This window comes from Phyllostomus hastatus, unplaced genomic scaffold (assembly GCF_019186645.2).
Source record: "Phyllostomus hastatus isolate PE091 unplaced genomic scaffold, TTU_PhHast_1.1 phas_contig_148, whole genome shotgun sequence".
Classification (NCBI taxonomy): domain Eukaryota; kingdom Metazoa; phylum Chordata; class Mammalia; order Chiroptera; family Phyllostomidae; genus Phyllostomus; species Phyllostomus hastatus.
In genome coordinates this window covers 9,455,539-9,471,936 of record NW_025333607.1, presented here as the reverse complement: position 1 = coordinate 9,471,936, position 16,398 = coordinate 9,455,539, and the positions used below count along the sequence as shown (strand labels likewise).

General features: G+C 44.5%; 1 protein-coding gene across 2 annotated transcripts in view; it reads right to left on the bottom strand.

Moving 5' to 3' along the window:
• SDCCAG8 (SHH signaling and ciliogenesis regulator SDCCAG8) overlaps positions 1-16,398 on the bottom strand; it is a 182,725-nt gene that overhangs the window by 121,226 nt on the left and 45,101 nt on the right. For both annotated transcript variants that reach the window (XM_045859945.1, XM_045859955.1), the window contains exons 11-12: positions 10,416-10,550; positions 7,574-7,690 (exon numbers count right to left, since the gene is read on the bottom strand). In XM_045859945.1, coding sequence (XP_045715901.1) covers positions 7,574-7,690; positions 10,416-10,550 — 252 coding nt within the window. The remainder of the gene's footprint in view (positions 1-7,573; positions 7,691-10,415; positions 10,551-16,398) is intronic.

Sequence of the window (16,398 nt, the reverse complement as noted above, 5' to 3'; positions counted from 1 at the left end):
ATGTTTACTCTTTGCAAATATCATATATGCATATGGACAAAAAGTGGAAGGTAAAACAGAAAAACGAAAACAATTTGCTCTGTTGGGTGAGGGAATTATTGGCTTCGGTGAGTATGCGTATGTTTATACAATAAATATTGTTTTTAAATATATACATATGTGGTAAGTAGTAATATTTTCACTGGATATGGGTACTAATATACCTGGACTGTAAAAAGGAAACACAAAATGATTGTCCTCCGCCTGATGCCTGTCCCGCAGGGACACTCCTTTGAGGAGGGGCAGACTCGGTCCCTGAGAGGAGCCTGTGCGAGGCTGGCAGGCTGGCCTGGTGAGCCCAGCTTTTAGAGTCAAACCAGACAACTTTTTAAAGACTAGAATATGTATCATCCAATGAAATGGAACATTTAGAAAAAGGTTGTATTTCTTCAGGGCCAGTTGCTGACCAACTTTGTCTTCCTTCCTTAAAACAAAAATATTTCTTGAGTTCAGCTTACAGTTTTATATTCCTGTCCAAAGGCAAACATCTGTATCTAAGCATTTACCCCATCGGGCATCCTATGGGGTGGAAAATGGGCTCGTTTTGTTCCCTAATCGTGTCCTTGTCTTTTAAATAGCCTCAAATGTCTATCTTCAGATATAGTTTCTGCTTCTATATTTGATTTTTTAAACTATATTATTAGGGTGAGCAGTATTCTCATCTTCGCCTAAAAATCAAATGCTTCTTTCTCAAGCACATGAAGTGTTTCTATGAACCAGGTATGTACAGTCTGCCCCCTAAAGTCACGGCCCAAGTTGTTAACACAGTTGGTAAATGCTACATGCCCCAAGGAATCCGACTCGGTGTTACTTACTGGACCAATCTGGCACTGTCCCTCTTTGCAAAAAAAAAAAAAAAAAAATTCAAACTTACTTTTTAACTGCTAATTTTGTGACTGTAGCAACACAATTATGATTTAAAATGAAGAAATGAGCTTTATTTCACATGGTCTTTTAGAGAAATAATAACTCCAATCATCTTGTATTAAGTGGAGCTGTCTTGCATTATTTACATAATCCTATTTGTCCCATTCAGGCATCACACCAGGCAAGAACAAAAGAGGCTGATTGATTAGACATACGCCGGGCTGGAGAATTTTCTCAGAATTCTTGGTGAGGCGGTGATAAGAACACAAATTTTTCTAAGTATGCTGAACAATGCTTTAGGGCATACTTAGGGAAGATGCTATGAAAAAAAAAAAGCTTTATTGCATCACACACATGGAACCAGATTCTCCCTCTCATGGGCTGTAGCCAGCACGAAGTTCACACTACATTAATTTGCACTTGTCGATATGCTGCTTTGCAAGTATTTTTAAGGCATGTTCAAATGTGTACTCTGTCTCCTCGCCTAGAATATAAACTCCCCAAGGGCAGGACCTGGGTCTTCTCGTTCTCACCCCGCAGGGTCCAGGATCCTGGCCTGGGCAGGCCAGGCCTTCGGGAAGGGCTGGTGTCGGAGCGGGGCGCAGGGGAAGGAAGGTGCGAAGCCTCCAGCAGTGACAGAGAGTGTGAAGAACACTGGAGAGCGTCTCTGTCATCACCAGGACCGAGTGATTACATGTGCGAGCGACGTGCCCACGTGGCCCCTCTCCCAGGCATCTCTGAGAGAGAGAAGTGAGACCGCAGGTGGTAGTTGGAAAAAGTCTCTGAAGTCTACTCTCCAGAAGTCATCTATTACCTCAGTATACTCCCCAAAGCCTTCTGAAGAGAGAATACAGAGTTACTGACACAAAGCAGAGAACGGAGACGAACAGGGTTGGACTTGAGTCTGTTGGTGCTAAATTACGTGTAGAGAAAGGCTAATACCACCCCTGGCCCCTCGAACAGACAGTGAAATATTTCTAGGGTGTTTCCAGAACCAATTAGAAGACAGTGGACCTCAGAGGTCTTTTAGCGGGATCTCCGGGTCACCCATGTTGCGGCTACTATTTAAAACCAACATTTCAGAGGAGGAAGCCCCTGGCTGCCTGTTGCAACAATCTATTCCAATCTTCCTACTGTCGCAGAGTCCGTATTTCCGGCTATCGTGACCTCCAGTTCCCGAGATTAAATCGCTTCGCTCTTATTCTTTCCAGGTGGAAGATCAAGAGCAGGTGGGTCCTTGGGAGACTCCGCCATGCCCTTGAAGACAGTGAGCAAGAGTCCAGTCTTCCCTGAGTAAAAAGGTTCTGTCCTTCAGCTTTTCTTGATTGCTTTTATTTCTCTGGCTTCAAGGAGGACTTATTTTTAGGACTTGCCAGGCTTCCTCTTGTCTTCACACAAAGCCAGACAATATAGACACACTCCTTCCCACTATCTAATTAATTCAGCTGAGCCTGGGAAATTACTCCTGTGTTGATACAGTCCATGTTCAATGTCAGAATTATTAAACTGCTGAATCACACTGCTGTAGACATAAGCAAACCCCAAATCCTTTTTTGCCCTAATTTTTCTAGCCAGAATTCCCTAATCTATTTCTTCCGTACAAGCACTCTACCGTTAACTACCTGCATTGATTAGCCCACTCAGGTAACTCTGAATGTCAATGCTCCCTACCCAGAAGTAGCCATAACTCCAAAATCATAACTTTCACATTATTGTCAAGAGAGTCTCACCTATGGTATTTTTACCAACCTAAAAACAAAATTATAAATATAAAACAACTTTTTATATATATAACCCCATCGAAGCCATTATTAAGCCACGTGCCACTAATAAGATAGTGGCCCGATACCCAGCCCTGCGCCCACTGGGCAATGCCATTTGATGACTGAGAGACCAGGATGTGGTATACTTGCTGCACCAGAAACATGCTAATGCCACGAAGGTGTAATTTAAGATCGGGGAGTCTCCTACCTCAAGGCTCCACGTATTTTTCTATCGGATTTACTGGGGTGGCATTGGTAAATAGGACCACATAGGTTTCAAGTGTACATTTCTACGACACGTGATCTGTATATTGCCCTGTGTGCCCACGTGATACATGACCTGTGTATTGCACCGAGCTCCACATTCTCATAGGCGAGGGAAACGCGAAAGGCTTTATTTCCATCCCTCGGGCAGGAGCTGGCAAACTTTCTGTGACGGGTCAGACAGCAAATATTTCCGTCTCTGTGTCTCACGCGGTCTCTGCCACAGCCCCTCAACTCCACCTTCGCGGCCGCGGGGCAGCGGGGACGCTGCGTTAGCGAGTGGGTGTACTGGTTCTACTGCAGCTGCGCCTGGGAAAGCCGGCAGCAGGTCGCAGCAGGCCCGTGGGCTGTGGCTGATCCACCCATGTCTGTACACGGCAGTGGGGATGCATGCGTGGGCATCAGCACCCCAAACCTCTGTCTCTCCACCCCCACAGCCACGGCAGCTTCTTGGCTGTGTGAGCAGTGCTTGTGGTTTGATGCTCTGTGGCTGACGTCTCTGAACACTTAAGGATTTCCTACCGGAATTCGGGTTCCGAAGTGCAGTCTGGTGGACAGTGTGGCCTGGCTCCCACGTGTGTTTTTGTGTGTCCCGGTCTCTCTTGGCAGCCTGAGGGCAGGTCTCAAACCCTCGAGCCCCTCCAGCTTCCTCTTCCTGGCCCTGCAACCTTGCTGTCCTCCACCCAGGGTGGCACCTGTTCTACTGTGTCCCTTGCCCCTGTCAGGAGCCTGGATGAGGCCGGGGGAGGTTGGGTTGAGTGTGCACACTCCTGGCATCTCAGGGCAGGACATGGAGGCGACCTGTCTGTCCCAGGCCGGCTGCACCACAGCCCCACACCCCAAGGGGACTCAGTGCGGATCCTCTGCTCCCCTGACACAGGGACCAAGCGTGTCCACACTGGAGGTTGCCATCTCTAGGGGCCGTGTGTCTGACCAGCTCGGGCAGGGGAGAATGAGTCCCTCTGCTCCCACTGGGGTGGTGTGTGGGTCTGTGGCTGGTGGCTGGGAGCTCCCAGCAGCCACGGGCCCATGCTCTCCCATGGGCATCGCTGGGCTGGAGGGACCCCAACACTAAGTAGCAAACAGAAAACCCCATGAACAGGTTAAGCGAGAGACAGACTGCAGAAGAAAGGAAACAGTTTATATTTTTATACCTCGAATCTCACTTTCTGCCTGCCTTTTGAACAAAGGGCCCTGTGTTTTCATTTTGCTTGAGGCCCTGATCAAAGGTTGGGGCTATAAGGACCATCTTCTGAGGTTCGTCTACCAAAATGGAAGCTGACAGAGAAAATTCCACTCATTTCAGAGGCAGCTAACCTCGGCGGTGCCAGGGCGCTAGAGGGCCTTCCTGCAGCATTCCTAAGTCGTCGGTGTAAGGCTCTGAAATTCATTATGCTACAAGTTTCAGATGCCATGGGGCTCCTTTCAGGACAAGGCGAGGGTGGGGGGGGGGTGCTGCTGCATGGGGGCGTGTCCCTCAAACAGTCTCCTGCAGGACTGATTCGTCTTTCTTTCAAATGATGGCACCTCACAAATACAAAGCACAATCAAGTTATCGTGCATGCAATTTAATAAAACAATAGACAAAGAAAGTTGCAATTCTGTATTGTTTCCTTTTATTTCCTATTAAGGGAGGCAATACTACAACATTCTTCCCTACCTATTTTCCTGATTTGAACAAACCAGCTGTAAAACAAAGATGGTTGAGGTGGTGGGAGAAATTTGAATATGGCTTGGGCATTGTATGATATTACAGGATTATTGTTAATATTCTCAGGTGTGAAATGACTTAGCGATTGTGAAATAATATTTCATAGATGCACAGAGAAGTACTGATGGGTGAAGTAACAATGTCTGAGGTCTTTTTAAAATGCCTCAGCAAAAGAACGAGTGGAGGAAGAAGACGAGAGGAAGATGAAGGGGAAGACAGAGGAGACGGAGGGGACAGAGTTGATGCAAATGAAGACAAGGAGAGGGGGACGACGGGGTAAGATGGGACAGGGCAGGAGAAACAATGATGCTGAAGGAAACGTGGAAATGCATTACCATACTCGCTTTATCCTCACGCGTGTTTTTAAATTCCTGTGATGGGGTGTGTGTGCCTGCCTGTTGCCTACAAAACTTTCTAGTAAAAATCAAGTTACAGATTATTCCATTCTCCTCCAAACCAAATATCCTTTTATTTTCTTAATTGTGGTGTGTGTGTGTGTGTGTGTGTAAGAAGCCCCCCCCCCGGAGTTGACAGGAGCGCTCTAAGCGGAAGCACACAAAGGAGAGGACGGAAAGGCTAATCCACCCATGGATTCCTGACACAATATTTAAAGAAAGGGAGAAAGTGGGAGGAAGAGGTTGTCATTGTTACTCCCCTAACCTTTCTTTCTGATTATGCCACAGTCAAGCCCTGGGTCACAAGGAAAACGGTTCTGGTGGTCAAACATTTGCCCTGTTTTGGATACATCAAAAAAGCCCTTGTTCTCACCACATTCCAATCTCCGTTTCCCACCTACTTTGGAAATGTACCAAGTGGTCAGAGTAACACAAATATGGGTAAAACGACGATATTACAAGGATCACCCTTGTTTGTGCCCCTAGAGAGAGGCTTCTTGCTATTGTGAATTGCATGACCCGCAGCCCTGAAAAAGTTAAACCCACTTTATATTATTCCAGGTATTTCTGATCAATGCTCCACATGCCCGGCTGCTAAAAGTTAAATGTAAATTTCTTCCCTGAGTGCAGATGGTGGCCGCGCAAAGCAGCTCTTGGGTCTTAGAGACAGAAGGTCAGGTCATGGCCGAGAAGCCAGAGAACAATCGCTGCTTTGCTACTCAGATCGTCCGTGGAATGAGACACCGCCACTGTCCTCTCTGAAACTGTCTGCTCCATACAAAATAGTGACAAAGGCTACCTATAAGACTTCCTCATGTTCTGTCCCAGAAAAAATGGAAACGAGGACCTCACAGCATGGACCTTGTAACCATGCAGAGGTTTAATTCCTGACCCTCGGATCTGCTAAAAGGGCACATCTCTATCGAAAAACAACACTAAAAATCATTATAAAACTGCTCATGTTTCCTTATCTAGCAGGAAATGCTTACAAATGAAAACACCTTTTAAAACTCCGCCACTTTAGCCTCCACACCATCACCGGTTAATTAAAATGAGATGTGGGATATAATGCTAAAAGACTAATATTATACACATGTTATTCATTTACAAGTGATACTATAATGTCATTATTCCTATAGTGATTTTTCTCTTTGGAACATTATAATGTAAATTTAAATAAGTCAGAAAATCTTCCTTGCTATATTTTTCCAGTTAGTCCTAAACGTTAGGCTGGCAGATGCTATAGAATACCACCAAAGCTATACAATAAGGGTCATGAGGCCGTGCCCACATGGTCCTTTAAAAACAAGCCACAGTGCATCAGCAAAGGCAAGTTCTGTGTTTGGTCTGGTAGTTCCAACCTTCGGTCCCTGATAAAAAGAATTTTCAATTTCACTATCAGGCACGCCCCCAACTGGATGGAAGGAAATAGCTCTATTATTTGTACATGTTCGTAATGAAAATTCTTCTGGAAATGTAAAAACCTGTACCACTTTGAATATAATGATACAAAAGCAGAATTTAATTTAATGTGTTTAGATTTTACTTCAGAGCCAAGGATTTCAGTTTTGACTTGAAAAACTTAGTACACTGTTTCATTATTACTTTCACTTTCAGTATTTTTCCATTTGTGTGAGTGTCACAGAGAGCTGATCAGGTTGAAAGAGAAAATATGTTGAAGAATATAAGGAAAAATGCTTTGAATTAGAAACACGTTTTTTAAAGTTTACTTAGGGCTACCTACTTCTAAATTGCAGCAATTTCTTTAAAACATTGATACTAAGACCTCGGTCTTATTTTAATTGAATAGATTTATCAACCTGCCTTCCTTGAACATAAAGAATGAAAGCCTTCAATGTTCTGTACTGTAACATAAAAATAGAAAATCAAAGTTAGCCAGCCACTTAGAGCAGCCTTGCTAACCCTTTTATCCGTGTTGTCAGTTAAAATTGGAGCATCTATACGATCGCGACAACAATTTAATATGAAACACCTGTTCAAACTGAAGGAAGGAGAATTTTTCTCTAACATTTCTAATTTTACTGTGTTTGGGCACCCTGAGCAAACGTATTCATGCTTACTTAGTTAAAACTGGTTTCACTCTGCCAGCAATCGATGTGACTGACATATTTACATATCAACTCATCCCATCTTTCAAATTTTAAACTTTTTCACTTAAAATGGGATTTGAGTTGGCATCTTTCAAGAACTTTATGTATGTATATTTTAGGTTCAAACTGTGCATTAGAACATTTTTCTTTACTTTTGTAAGTAATAGACACACATCTCCAAAAGTGTATTTATGACCTGCCAGATTGGAACTCTGTCTGCACTCGGTGGTGTTCTTACCCGTACATGTGAAAGGTGGTAATCTGAGGCAACTACAAGTGAAATTCTTTTAATAGTCTAAAGCAAATAGTTCTATTAGTTAGAAACAATGTAATAGAAACAAATGACTTAGGAATAAAACCACATCAACTTCAGACAGAACATGAGTTATGTGTTAACTGCTGGGGGTCTGTGTCATCTCTTACCTGATCTTTAATTTCAAGATCCCTTGCAGTTTTCATTCTGTACTCTCTGTGCTCCTTTTCTGCCTCATCTTTGTCCATTTTGGTTTTATTCAGTTGATAGCGCATTTCCCCACACACCTGTTAGAGTATAAAAACTAGATCAATAGTTCCCAGAATCTACCAGGCATTGCCTGCAATTAGATCTTTTAGTGCCCCCTAGAGGTCATATAAATAAAATACAATAAAACTTTTCTAAGACAGGCACTTTCTATTAAAACATTCAATATAATATTCTGTTAAGATGTGGAGGCAATATCAGGTATTGTTGAGTCTAACAATTTCAGATTACAGATAAAGAAATGCATAACTAAGAAATTTAAGTCATGTGTCCATGACTTATTATGTAAAATTGTAGTTTCAATGGCTTCTTACCATCCAAAATGCAATATCATCTCAATTTGAATTAGGTAAAATTATTAATTAAAATATTAAGCTATGCTATTATTTATTTAAATTGTTATGGTTAAATATAAACTCTATATTATATAACTTTCCTGTAAACACTTTATCAATTAGGCTTTTATTTAAGGAAGTTTGTAAAGAAATTCTGCTGCCTGCTAATTGACTGTATGACTGATATTTAGGTTTAGTAGCCAGGATTCTCTGCAAGCTTTGCAGATAATATCAGTCTTATCACACACAGTGCTGCACACTTAAGTGAAGAAAGATTGTCGGGTGAAGGTCATAGACCGAAACTAGGCATGTTCTGTATTAATAGCTGTAGGTTTGACATCAAAGGAAAATGCACATTTAACTGAATGTGAAATAACTCTAATGTATCATTAAATAATGAACACACATAGTATCTTTAAAATGTCCATCATAGATTTTTTTCAATCTGTCATCTCTACAGATATAAATATATTTGGAAAAAAGCAATTAGCAGATAAATGTAAAGAAACTTTAAGCCTTTGGGATGAGAACCTGTAGAAAGAGGAATTAATACACAATTCTAAGTCAGCCTCTCATTTACAAAAACAAGTTTTACAAATTATGTATCATGCAATGGTCGTATTTACTTGAAACTATTCAAATTTGGTATTTCTCCAAACATGATGGTTACAACTTTGGGAATTAGTACCATCATGCTCGAGGTTCTAGAATCTTAGAAAAGCTATATGTGTTTTCTACGTTCAAATAAAAAATACTTTCAAAAAGAAACTGGTCTGCATTCAAAAGTTCTTATCACTGTGAGAAGACAGAAGAAAAAGCCACTAAGCTTTTCCCCTCAGAGAGCTAGGAAAATAACAAAATTACTAAAAATTCTGTCTACAATACAATGCTTTCAATGTGTGAGTTGATTTTTCCTGTTTCAAAAAAAATTAGTAATTTACAAAAAGTTATTCATTTAAAAGCTAAATAAAATCTAAAATTAAGAATGCAAAAAGAAATTGGAGGGGCCTTAATTTACTTCCTTTCTGAGTTCTGCCTTGTTTCAATCTATCTGATGTATGTACATGAATGAAATGAAAATATGCAACTTGGTATCATCAGAAATAGTAATTGTACAGCCATGGTGTGTAAAACCGAACACCAACACAAAAGTATTATATGTAATAAACGTATAAGCATTAGGTCTTATTTAAAATTATTTTACCCCCTTGATTTTGTTCATTCTTTACTGTACACGTTTGAACCGGAAGTTCTTTCACTACAAAGAACTGAAGACTCTTGCCAAACCATTCATCTATGAATCCGGCTTAACCATTTGCATCCCTCTGCATCAATTCTCCTAATTCTACACCCCCCCTCACACCAACACATCAATTACACTGGCAAAAATAATACTTTTAAACCTCTGCACTTGCTAGCTTGATTTTACAAAACAAATGATAATTACATAAATTCAAGGAACAAAAAGGAAAAACAGGCTCCCTTTCCTATCAAAGTTCACTTAATTACTAAATTATAAAACAACAATGGCATTAAAATGTGTCCAAATTTAGGAAAACATGTCGAGAAATAAAATTCAATATGAAAAGGGCATGCATTTTAAAATAATCTGTATATTGGTCAAAACCAGATTCATTTATTTTATTATGTCATGCATGCCCACATTTAGTTTCTTAGTGTTAAAGCAACTGATTGCTGAAATCTACGTAGACTTTCAGTGTTTCTTAAATATGGACCTTACACTGGTCAGTTAAGATCATCAAATACTTTAGTTCCAGGTCCACAAGTCTGTGAAGCCCATACAGCAAACACTGGCGTTTTACAGCATAAATTTAAAGACCAACAAAATAATGAGCTGTAGTCTTAGAATCTTGATTTTAGAGGCCAAGCCTGAAAAGGAATGGGAGGTACACAATTTTTTGTGTGTGAAACACATTTTTCATGTCATAAATATGTCTTTCAGTGTTATTGTGAAGACCAAACCTATGCTACCTTTGGCAAAAACTACTCCTAATTGGCACATTTAGAAATCCTAGTTTTATCAAATGTCCGATAACGAAAGTAATAAAGCCGGCTTGTTTACAAGCCCGTCTCAGCCACCAAACTCTGAAGCTCTATGAGAACACAGCACGTGTCATAACTGATCTTTGCACCGTGTCTGAGGCACCCAGCGAAGGAAGGGCCTGCCCGTGGCTCCGTGCTATATTCGTTTTGCCAGATGACAACTAGGCGGACCTTTATGATCTTGAAATAACAAAACTTTTCTGCACCAAACTTCTCTCTGAACTTTGTATGTTAGGGGAAAATGTGTCAGAAAACATTTAGGTAATGATTAAACTGAAATCTTTCTCTGGGTGGAGCAGAGTGGCGCAGCGGGAGCGTGCTGGGCCCACAGAATCTGCCGTTGTACCTTTGTGGCGTCCATTTCCCGGGAAGCAAGCTGGTTTTGAATTTCCTCTAGTTGGTTAACAGCCGAAACCTTCTCTCTTGTGAGCTTTTCCACCTGGGCCTCGAGCTGGGCAATATTCTGAGACAGAGTCAACATCTGCAAGGGGAAATAAAAGTCTTAAATGATGATGGCACTTGGCAAACTCAGTATTAAGAGGGTGTGGAATTCATAGCGCCTCAGCCACCGAGCTCTCTGGAAGTTGTTGCTCTGTGCGTCGGGTCTGTGCACTTGACCTCTTCAACTCTCTGTCCCGTGTGGCTTAAGTGTGTACTTCCCTGGCCTCTTCTCTCATTGTGGAAAACATATAGCATGGGGATAAAATCAAAGGTTTGGGTGACCTTCCACGGTGCCAGCAGACGCCTGTGTAAGTTACGGAAGAGACTGACATGAATGAATTTCAGAGGAGGACTCTTAAACCCTTCTCCCATCCGGAGGGTATACAAGGAACCGATTAGGAAAGCTGGAGAGGCAGACATCTTCCGAGACAGCTGCTGGTGGTCTGTGAGCCAGTACCGCCAGTACCGCCCAAGAGGGGGCTCTCCGAAGTTCCCCAGCCTTCCCACCACCTAGCGGGCCCTATGTCTCCCATAGGATTCTGCTCAGCCACGATCTCCTCCCCTCCAGGAAGGCTTCTTTGACTCCTAGTTCCCAGCACCAAGCAGAAGCCCCTTCACGTACTCAGGGCTGACGTTGAGCGAACGCGCACTGGGGTAGCCATGCCTGCTGTCGGCAGCCAGGGTCCATTCCCATCCTTAGCTGTCTGAGCCATGCTCGCTAGCGGTTTAGGGTTTGACCAGCACTGTGGCGCATGTGCCTACAACCACCTCCGTGTGCCGGTATCACGCCCCGGCCCTGCGTGCCTCCAGCACAGCACTTCTCGCCCCGGTTTCCCGTCTCTGCCTGTTTCCTCCGGAGACCGTCCACGTTCCGCAAGGGCACCGGATGTTCGGTAAGGAACGTAGGAATGAGGACATGGGGCTTTCCTGAAGGACTATGGGCACCAGGCTCTGAGCTTTTCTTCTCAGTGTTGGAAATGCTTCCTAGAGCTCAGATTTAACCTCTCCAGTTCTGTTGCTTGCAACTGCTGCTTATTCTTCCCCTGTTAGTAAAAGTTTTCTAGACTCTTAATCTCTTATTTCTATTAGTAGTTTTTAAATGATGAAAAAATGCTACCTTACCCCAGAGCAAAACATATAGGAATATCTATCAGTTCCTAACCTGTTAAAACAAGAGCCGATCATGAATTTGAAATAACAACATTTGAATTCCGCCATAGTGCACTGCTGTGGGTGTAGATTCAGTTTTACGACTAAAATCAATAACTAAAACTTTGTGATAAAATCAAGATTGCCTTTGACATATACAACTGAAGTTAACACATATGAAAATAGCCACAGGGCTATTTTCTAATTTAGATGGTAGTTGTATAACTTTTCTGGGGATTGTGGAGAATTGCCTATTTGACTTATGCTTGTTTGTATGTCCTTATCATCAAATGATTGGCTACGAATCTAATTTGTACATAAAATCACTTTTGCTGCAAACCACCTCTATTCACATTAAAATCTGAACCTAAAATTAAAGGTTCAGGTCCAAAGAGGTTAAATGAAACAAACTGAATATACTAATTTAATTTCCTTAAGGTATAAAATCAAGTTCATGAATATCAACGTTATGAATGTGTCATTAAAGCCTTTCTCGAATTCTACAGCAGCAACAAACTTTAATTGCCAGCTACTGAAAACTATATATTACTTACGCAAAAACATACTAGCATTGTGTGGTTTCCTAAGTAACTCTTAGGCACGTTAGCAAACATGCTCATTGCAAATGCTGCGTCAGTTTCTATTATAAGGCAGGCCACAAATCACACTCCTTTCACTCCGCGCTGCCACCCATCACTTCTCTCCTCTGCCCATTACCTGCCTGCCCCCTCCCGGCGCCCACTTCCTGAGGCCTCCCCTCCCGCCGTCACACCTCCTTTTCCCCACGCCCACCATCTGGAAGTCGGCACTACCCCGCAGGAGCTTCTCCACACACATCTGTTGCAGAGACCGAAGCAACACAGACAGCTGCGACACTGCTGGGTGTCCAGGCCGATGACATCAGGTAAGTCCTTTACACTTTGACAGGGGCGAGCAAGAGACAAGGACACCCAGGCTGGGAGAGCTTGACAGCGATTTCTGCACTGAAGGCGTCCCCAGCGTGCTGGCCGGGGACAAAGAGGCTCTCCCTGCACGAGGCACAAGAACGAGGGACTCCAGCAAAGCGCTGTTATCAAGGGGGCCGAGTGAGAAAGTTCAGGGACCGCACGGGGCGCTCAGTGAAGATATGATGAATGGCCGATTGAAAGAACAGACCCGAGGGGCTCAGCGCGCCCCAGGACTGTCGCGGACGACAAGCAAACTCACAGCAAGCACCTTTCGAGGGGGAACGACTCAAAACCCGTCCAGGTGGGAGGCGTCTGCGTGCCTACAGCTTGCCACACAAGTGAAATTTTTTTAAAAAAGGAGAAAGAAAGAAAAATAATAATAAAAATAAAGAGAGAAAATTTAAAGTCTTGCAGGCAAGCCTTCCTTATTGCTAGGAAAGTGGAGAGCTTGCTCTAGCACTAACTCCAGGACACTCACGACACTGTGATTAATTGGCCCGTCTCCCTATTCCATTAACTGCCTGCGCTAGGCAGTAAGATACGCATTCTCCCTTAATCCCCCTGGAGACAGAATGATATTGGATTAATTTTTGATTGAAAAAAATGAGATTCAGTAAATTAAGTAATTTGCCCAAGCTGATAAATAAGAAGTAAAGCCGAGCTTTATATTCCAGTCTGTCTGCTTTTGCTAACACGAGGATCCAAGAAATCCGTCTAACAGGACCACCTCTCTCTCCTTTGGAGTGAGAGTGACAATGGCCACAAGCTAAGAGTTATTCAATGTCCCCTCTAAGTCAGGTATTATATTATGTACTTTCAAAACACACCCTTATTTAATCCAATCAATTCCTGGAGTAGATGAACTCCATTATTGACTCTTTTGTCATTTGCAGAGGTCCAGTGAATTCTTCAAGGTCACAGGAAGGTCAGTTTAGAGTCAACCCCAAAGCCATTTACTCCAAAGCCACTTTCTGCCCTTGGCTGGGACAGCTGGCACCACCTCCGGCTCTTCATTCAGACACCTGCATTCAGGGCAGGGCCTTGAGGTCAAGTGACAGCCAAGACTTAGTGGGGGCAAAACAAATGACTCAGACTCAGAAATACATTGTCTTTCTGCTGTCACCTTTGGTCACAAAACAACTGTCAGTACAAAAAAGAGGCTCTGTCACCTGTGAAAGCACCTGGGACACTGCCTGGTACATTTCAGCCTTTCTTTGTCCTTTCTTAGCAGGAGTTCTCATCCAGATATTTTTATACAATAGAACTACTCTGCACGGTAAAAGTTTCCACTAAACAAGCCAGAAAGCAAAACCTCCGAGGTGTGAACCACCACTGGTCTCTGCAATTGATACCCTTCTCTCTCACATACACTAACACTCAGTTCCGAATGTTACCTCCCTCCTTGCTTTACTCCCGAGGCCAGTAACCCTCCCCATATCTGCACATCTAACTCCTCCCTATTCCTTGAAGCTCAGTTAAGACGCCACCTTCTCCACGCAGCCTTCCGTGATCTCTTATGGACAGGGATCCATTCTGAGCATCTGAACGCTCAGCATTTCACTCACACCTCCGATATTACATTTGGTCATTCAGCAAAAATACGTGGGGCAGATTTTATGTGAGAGGAGTGTCCCGGGCTGCGAGGATGTTGAGAGACCATACAATGAAGGGCTCCTAGTAAAGTAGGGGAGACAACCACTCGACAAGAACTGGCAATAGATTGTGTTATGGGAGCTCACAGGAGAAGTTCCCAGTTCGTCTCTGGGAGGCTGTGACAGGAGGCGGAGTCAAGAAGAACTTTGGGGGACCCATCAGAGAGGGCAGAGGAAGCTTCCTCTAGGCAGGGTGCAAAACACAGGCAAAATCCTGGACTAAAAATGTAGCCTGGCAGAGCGGCACCCGTGCACGCCTGAGAAAGTACCAGTGGATCGAGATGGAGGAGATGAAGAAAGGGGGTGGGGGGGTGAGACTCTCGAGCCAAAGAGGGGAAGAAAAAGGTAGAATCGTTACGCTACACTAAATGATCCTACATGTGAGCCCAGGGGCTGCAGGGAGACACGAAAGAACCATGCAGCACGAGGCAAGAGACTGACCTGCCGGGAGGTTCCCTCCAGAAAGATAGTCCTGGCTGTGGTGTGTGGAACACACCTGGGAAGGAGGCCAGGCTGGAAGCAGGGGCCGCACTCGGGCTACGGAACCACGGGAGGGTGAGCGGTGGACTGCAGTGGGCCGCAGCGACAGGCAGTCTAAATTCCTGGGGGCCTGAGTCTCCAGAACTCGGTGACCCGATGACAGGTAGGGTTAGGGAGAGCGAGAGTCGGGAGAGGGAACGGTGGCTCCACCAGGAGAGGCGAGACGGGGAGGAGGCGGGCTCGGGCGGGAGCTCACTGGAGAGCTGAAGGCCTAGAAATCAGCACCACGTATATCTGGGATTAAAGCCACAGGGGCGCTAAAAAGAGCTGGTAGCGCCTGCTAAGTCCTGGATGCCTTTCCTAGCTTCCCTCTGACTGTCACTGTCACTGTGTCAAAGACACTTGAAACCCAGAGCAACGAAAAGGCGTATATCATCATTCTCTCAAACCAGGAACATAGACTCCGAGAAAACAAGAAAGAAAACCTTTCCAGGAGAGTAAGAACGAAAACATACTCAACAAAAACAGCACAAGAAGGTCTTCGGAGCGGTGGTGACTTTGTTCTCGTAGGCACAGAAACTGAAATGTCGTGCGCTAAAGGGCGCAGGGGAAGTGGGACAGTAAACACAACATGTCTTTAAGGACAGATCCTTAGAGAAACCGGGCCGTGAAGGGGAAGAGCGAGGAGGGACGTGGAATTACTAGGGTGGCTTCCAAACCTGGCTGCACGCCGGGACCACCCGGACGGCTGTAAATAACACTGACCCCGATCTTCCCCGCAGCTATTTCCACGCAGAGGGTTTGGAGCGCAGGCTGCGCCATGAGAGTTCTAGAATTCCTGTGTAGCCAGACTCAGAACCGTGAGGTGAGAAGCAAGAGTGTTTCTCCCAACAGGTGAGGGAAGGTGGAGAGTCCTCTTCCTGGGTAAGAAAGAGGCTGTCGTGGAGGACCTTGTAAAGGTGCAGAGGAGGGGGCGGGACTCGGACTGAGGTCCCTGGGGTGGCGGAAGAGAACGGGACCCAGAGGAAAGGGAAGGGCCAGGAGGAAGTCTCTCCCACCCGGACGAGGTGGGGATGCAGATGAAATTTTACTTCAAGGCAGGGGTGAGGGGAAGATACATAGGTGAGGAGGCGGTTACCACCTCGTAGCTTCTGTTTTCTTTGTTAGGAGCTATTCTCTGCTGAGCATGAGGGGAGAGTGGTCCAGGGGGAACTTGGGGATGAATGAAAGTGATCTGAAACAGCCCTGGGAAACGGGTCTGAGATGCGGTGACTTCCCACCCGGACCTACTGGAGTTCCCTCCCGCCTGATCCCCAAGCATTTATTTACTCCGGCTCGCCCGCCAGCCCATCCACAGAATGAGTTTTATCGACCACAAGTGGCATTGTGACGCTGCCTAGCTGAAAGCCATTCGTTGGCTTTCCACCCCTTTTTGGATAAAATTCCAAGTCCTTCCCGTGGACGCTAAGGCCATGCGCGACTCGGCCCTCCAGGCTTCTCCAGGTGCAGGTCCCCCCAGCCTGTCCCTCCCGTCCTGTGGTCCAGCCACCCGGGCCTTCAGACGGACTGCTGGAGCCAAACTGATCATTCTATTTGCAGAGGTCAGGGAATAGAATCCACGGAGAAACACATGGAAAATAACAGAAACACTTCATGAACT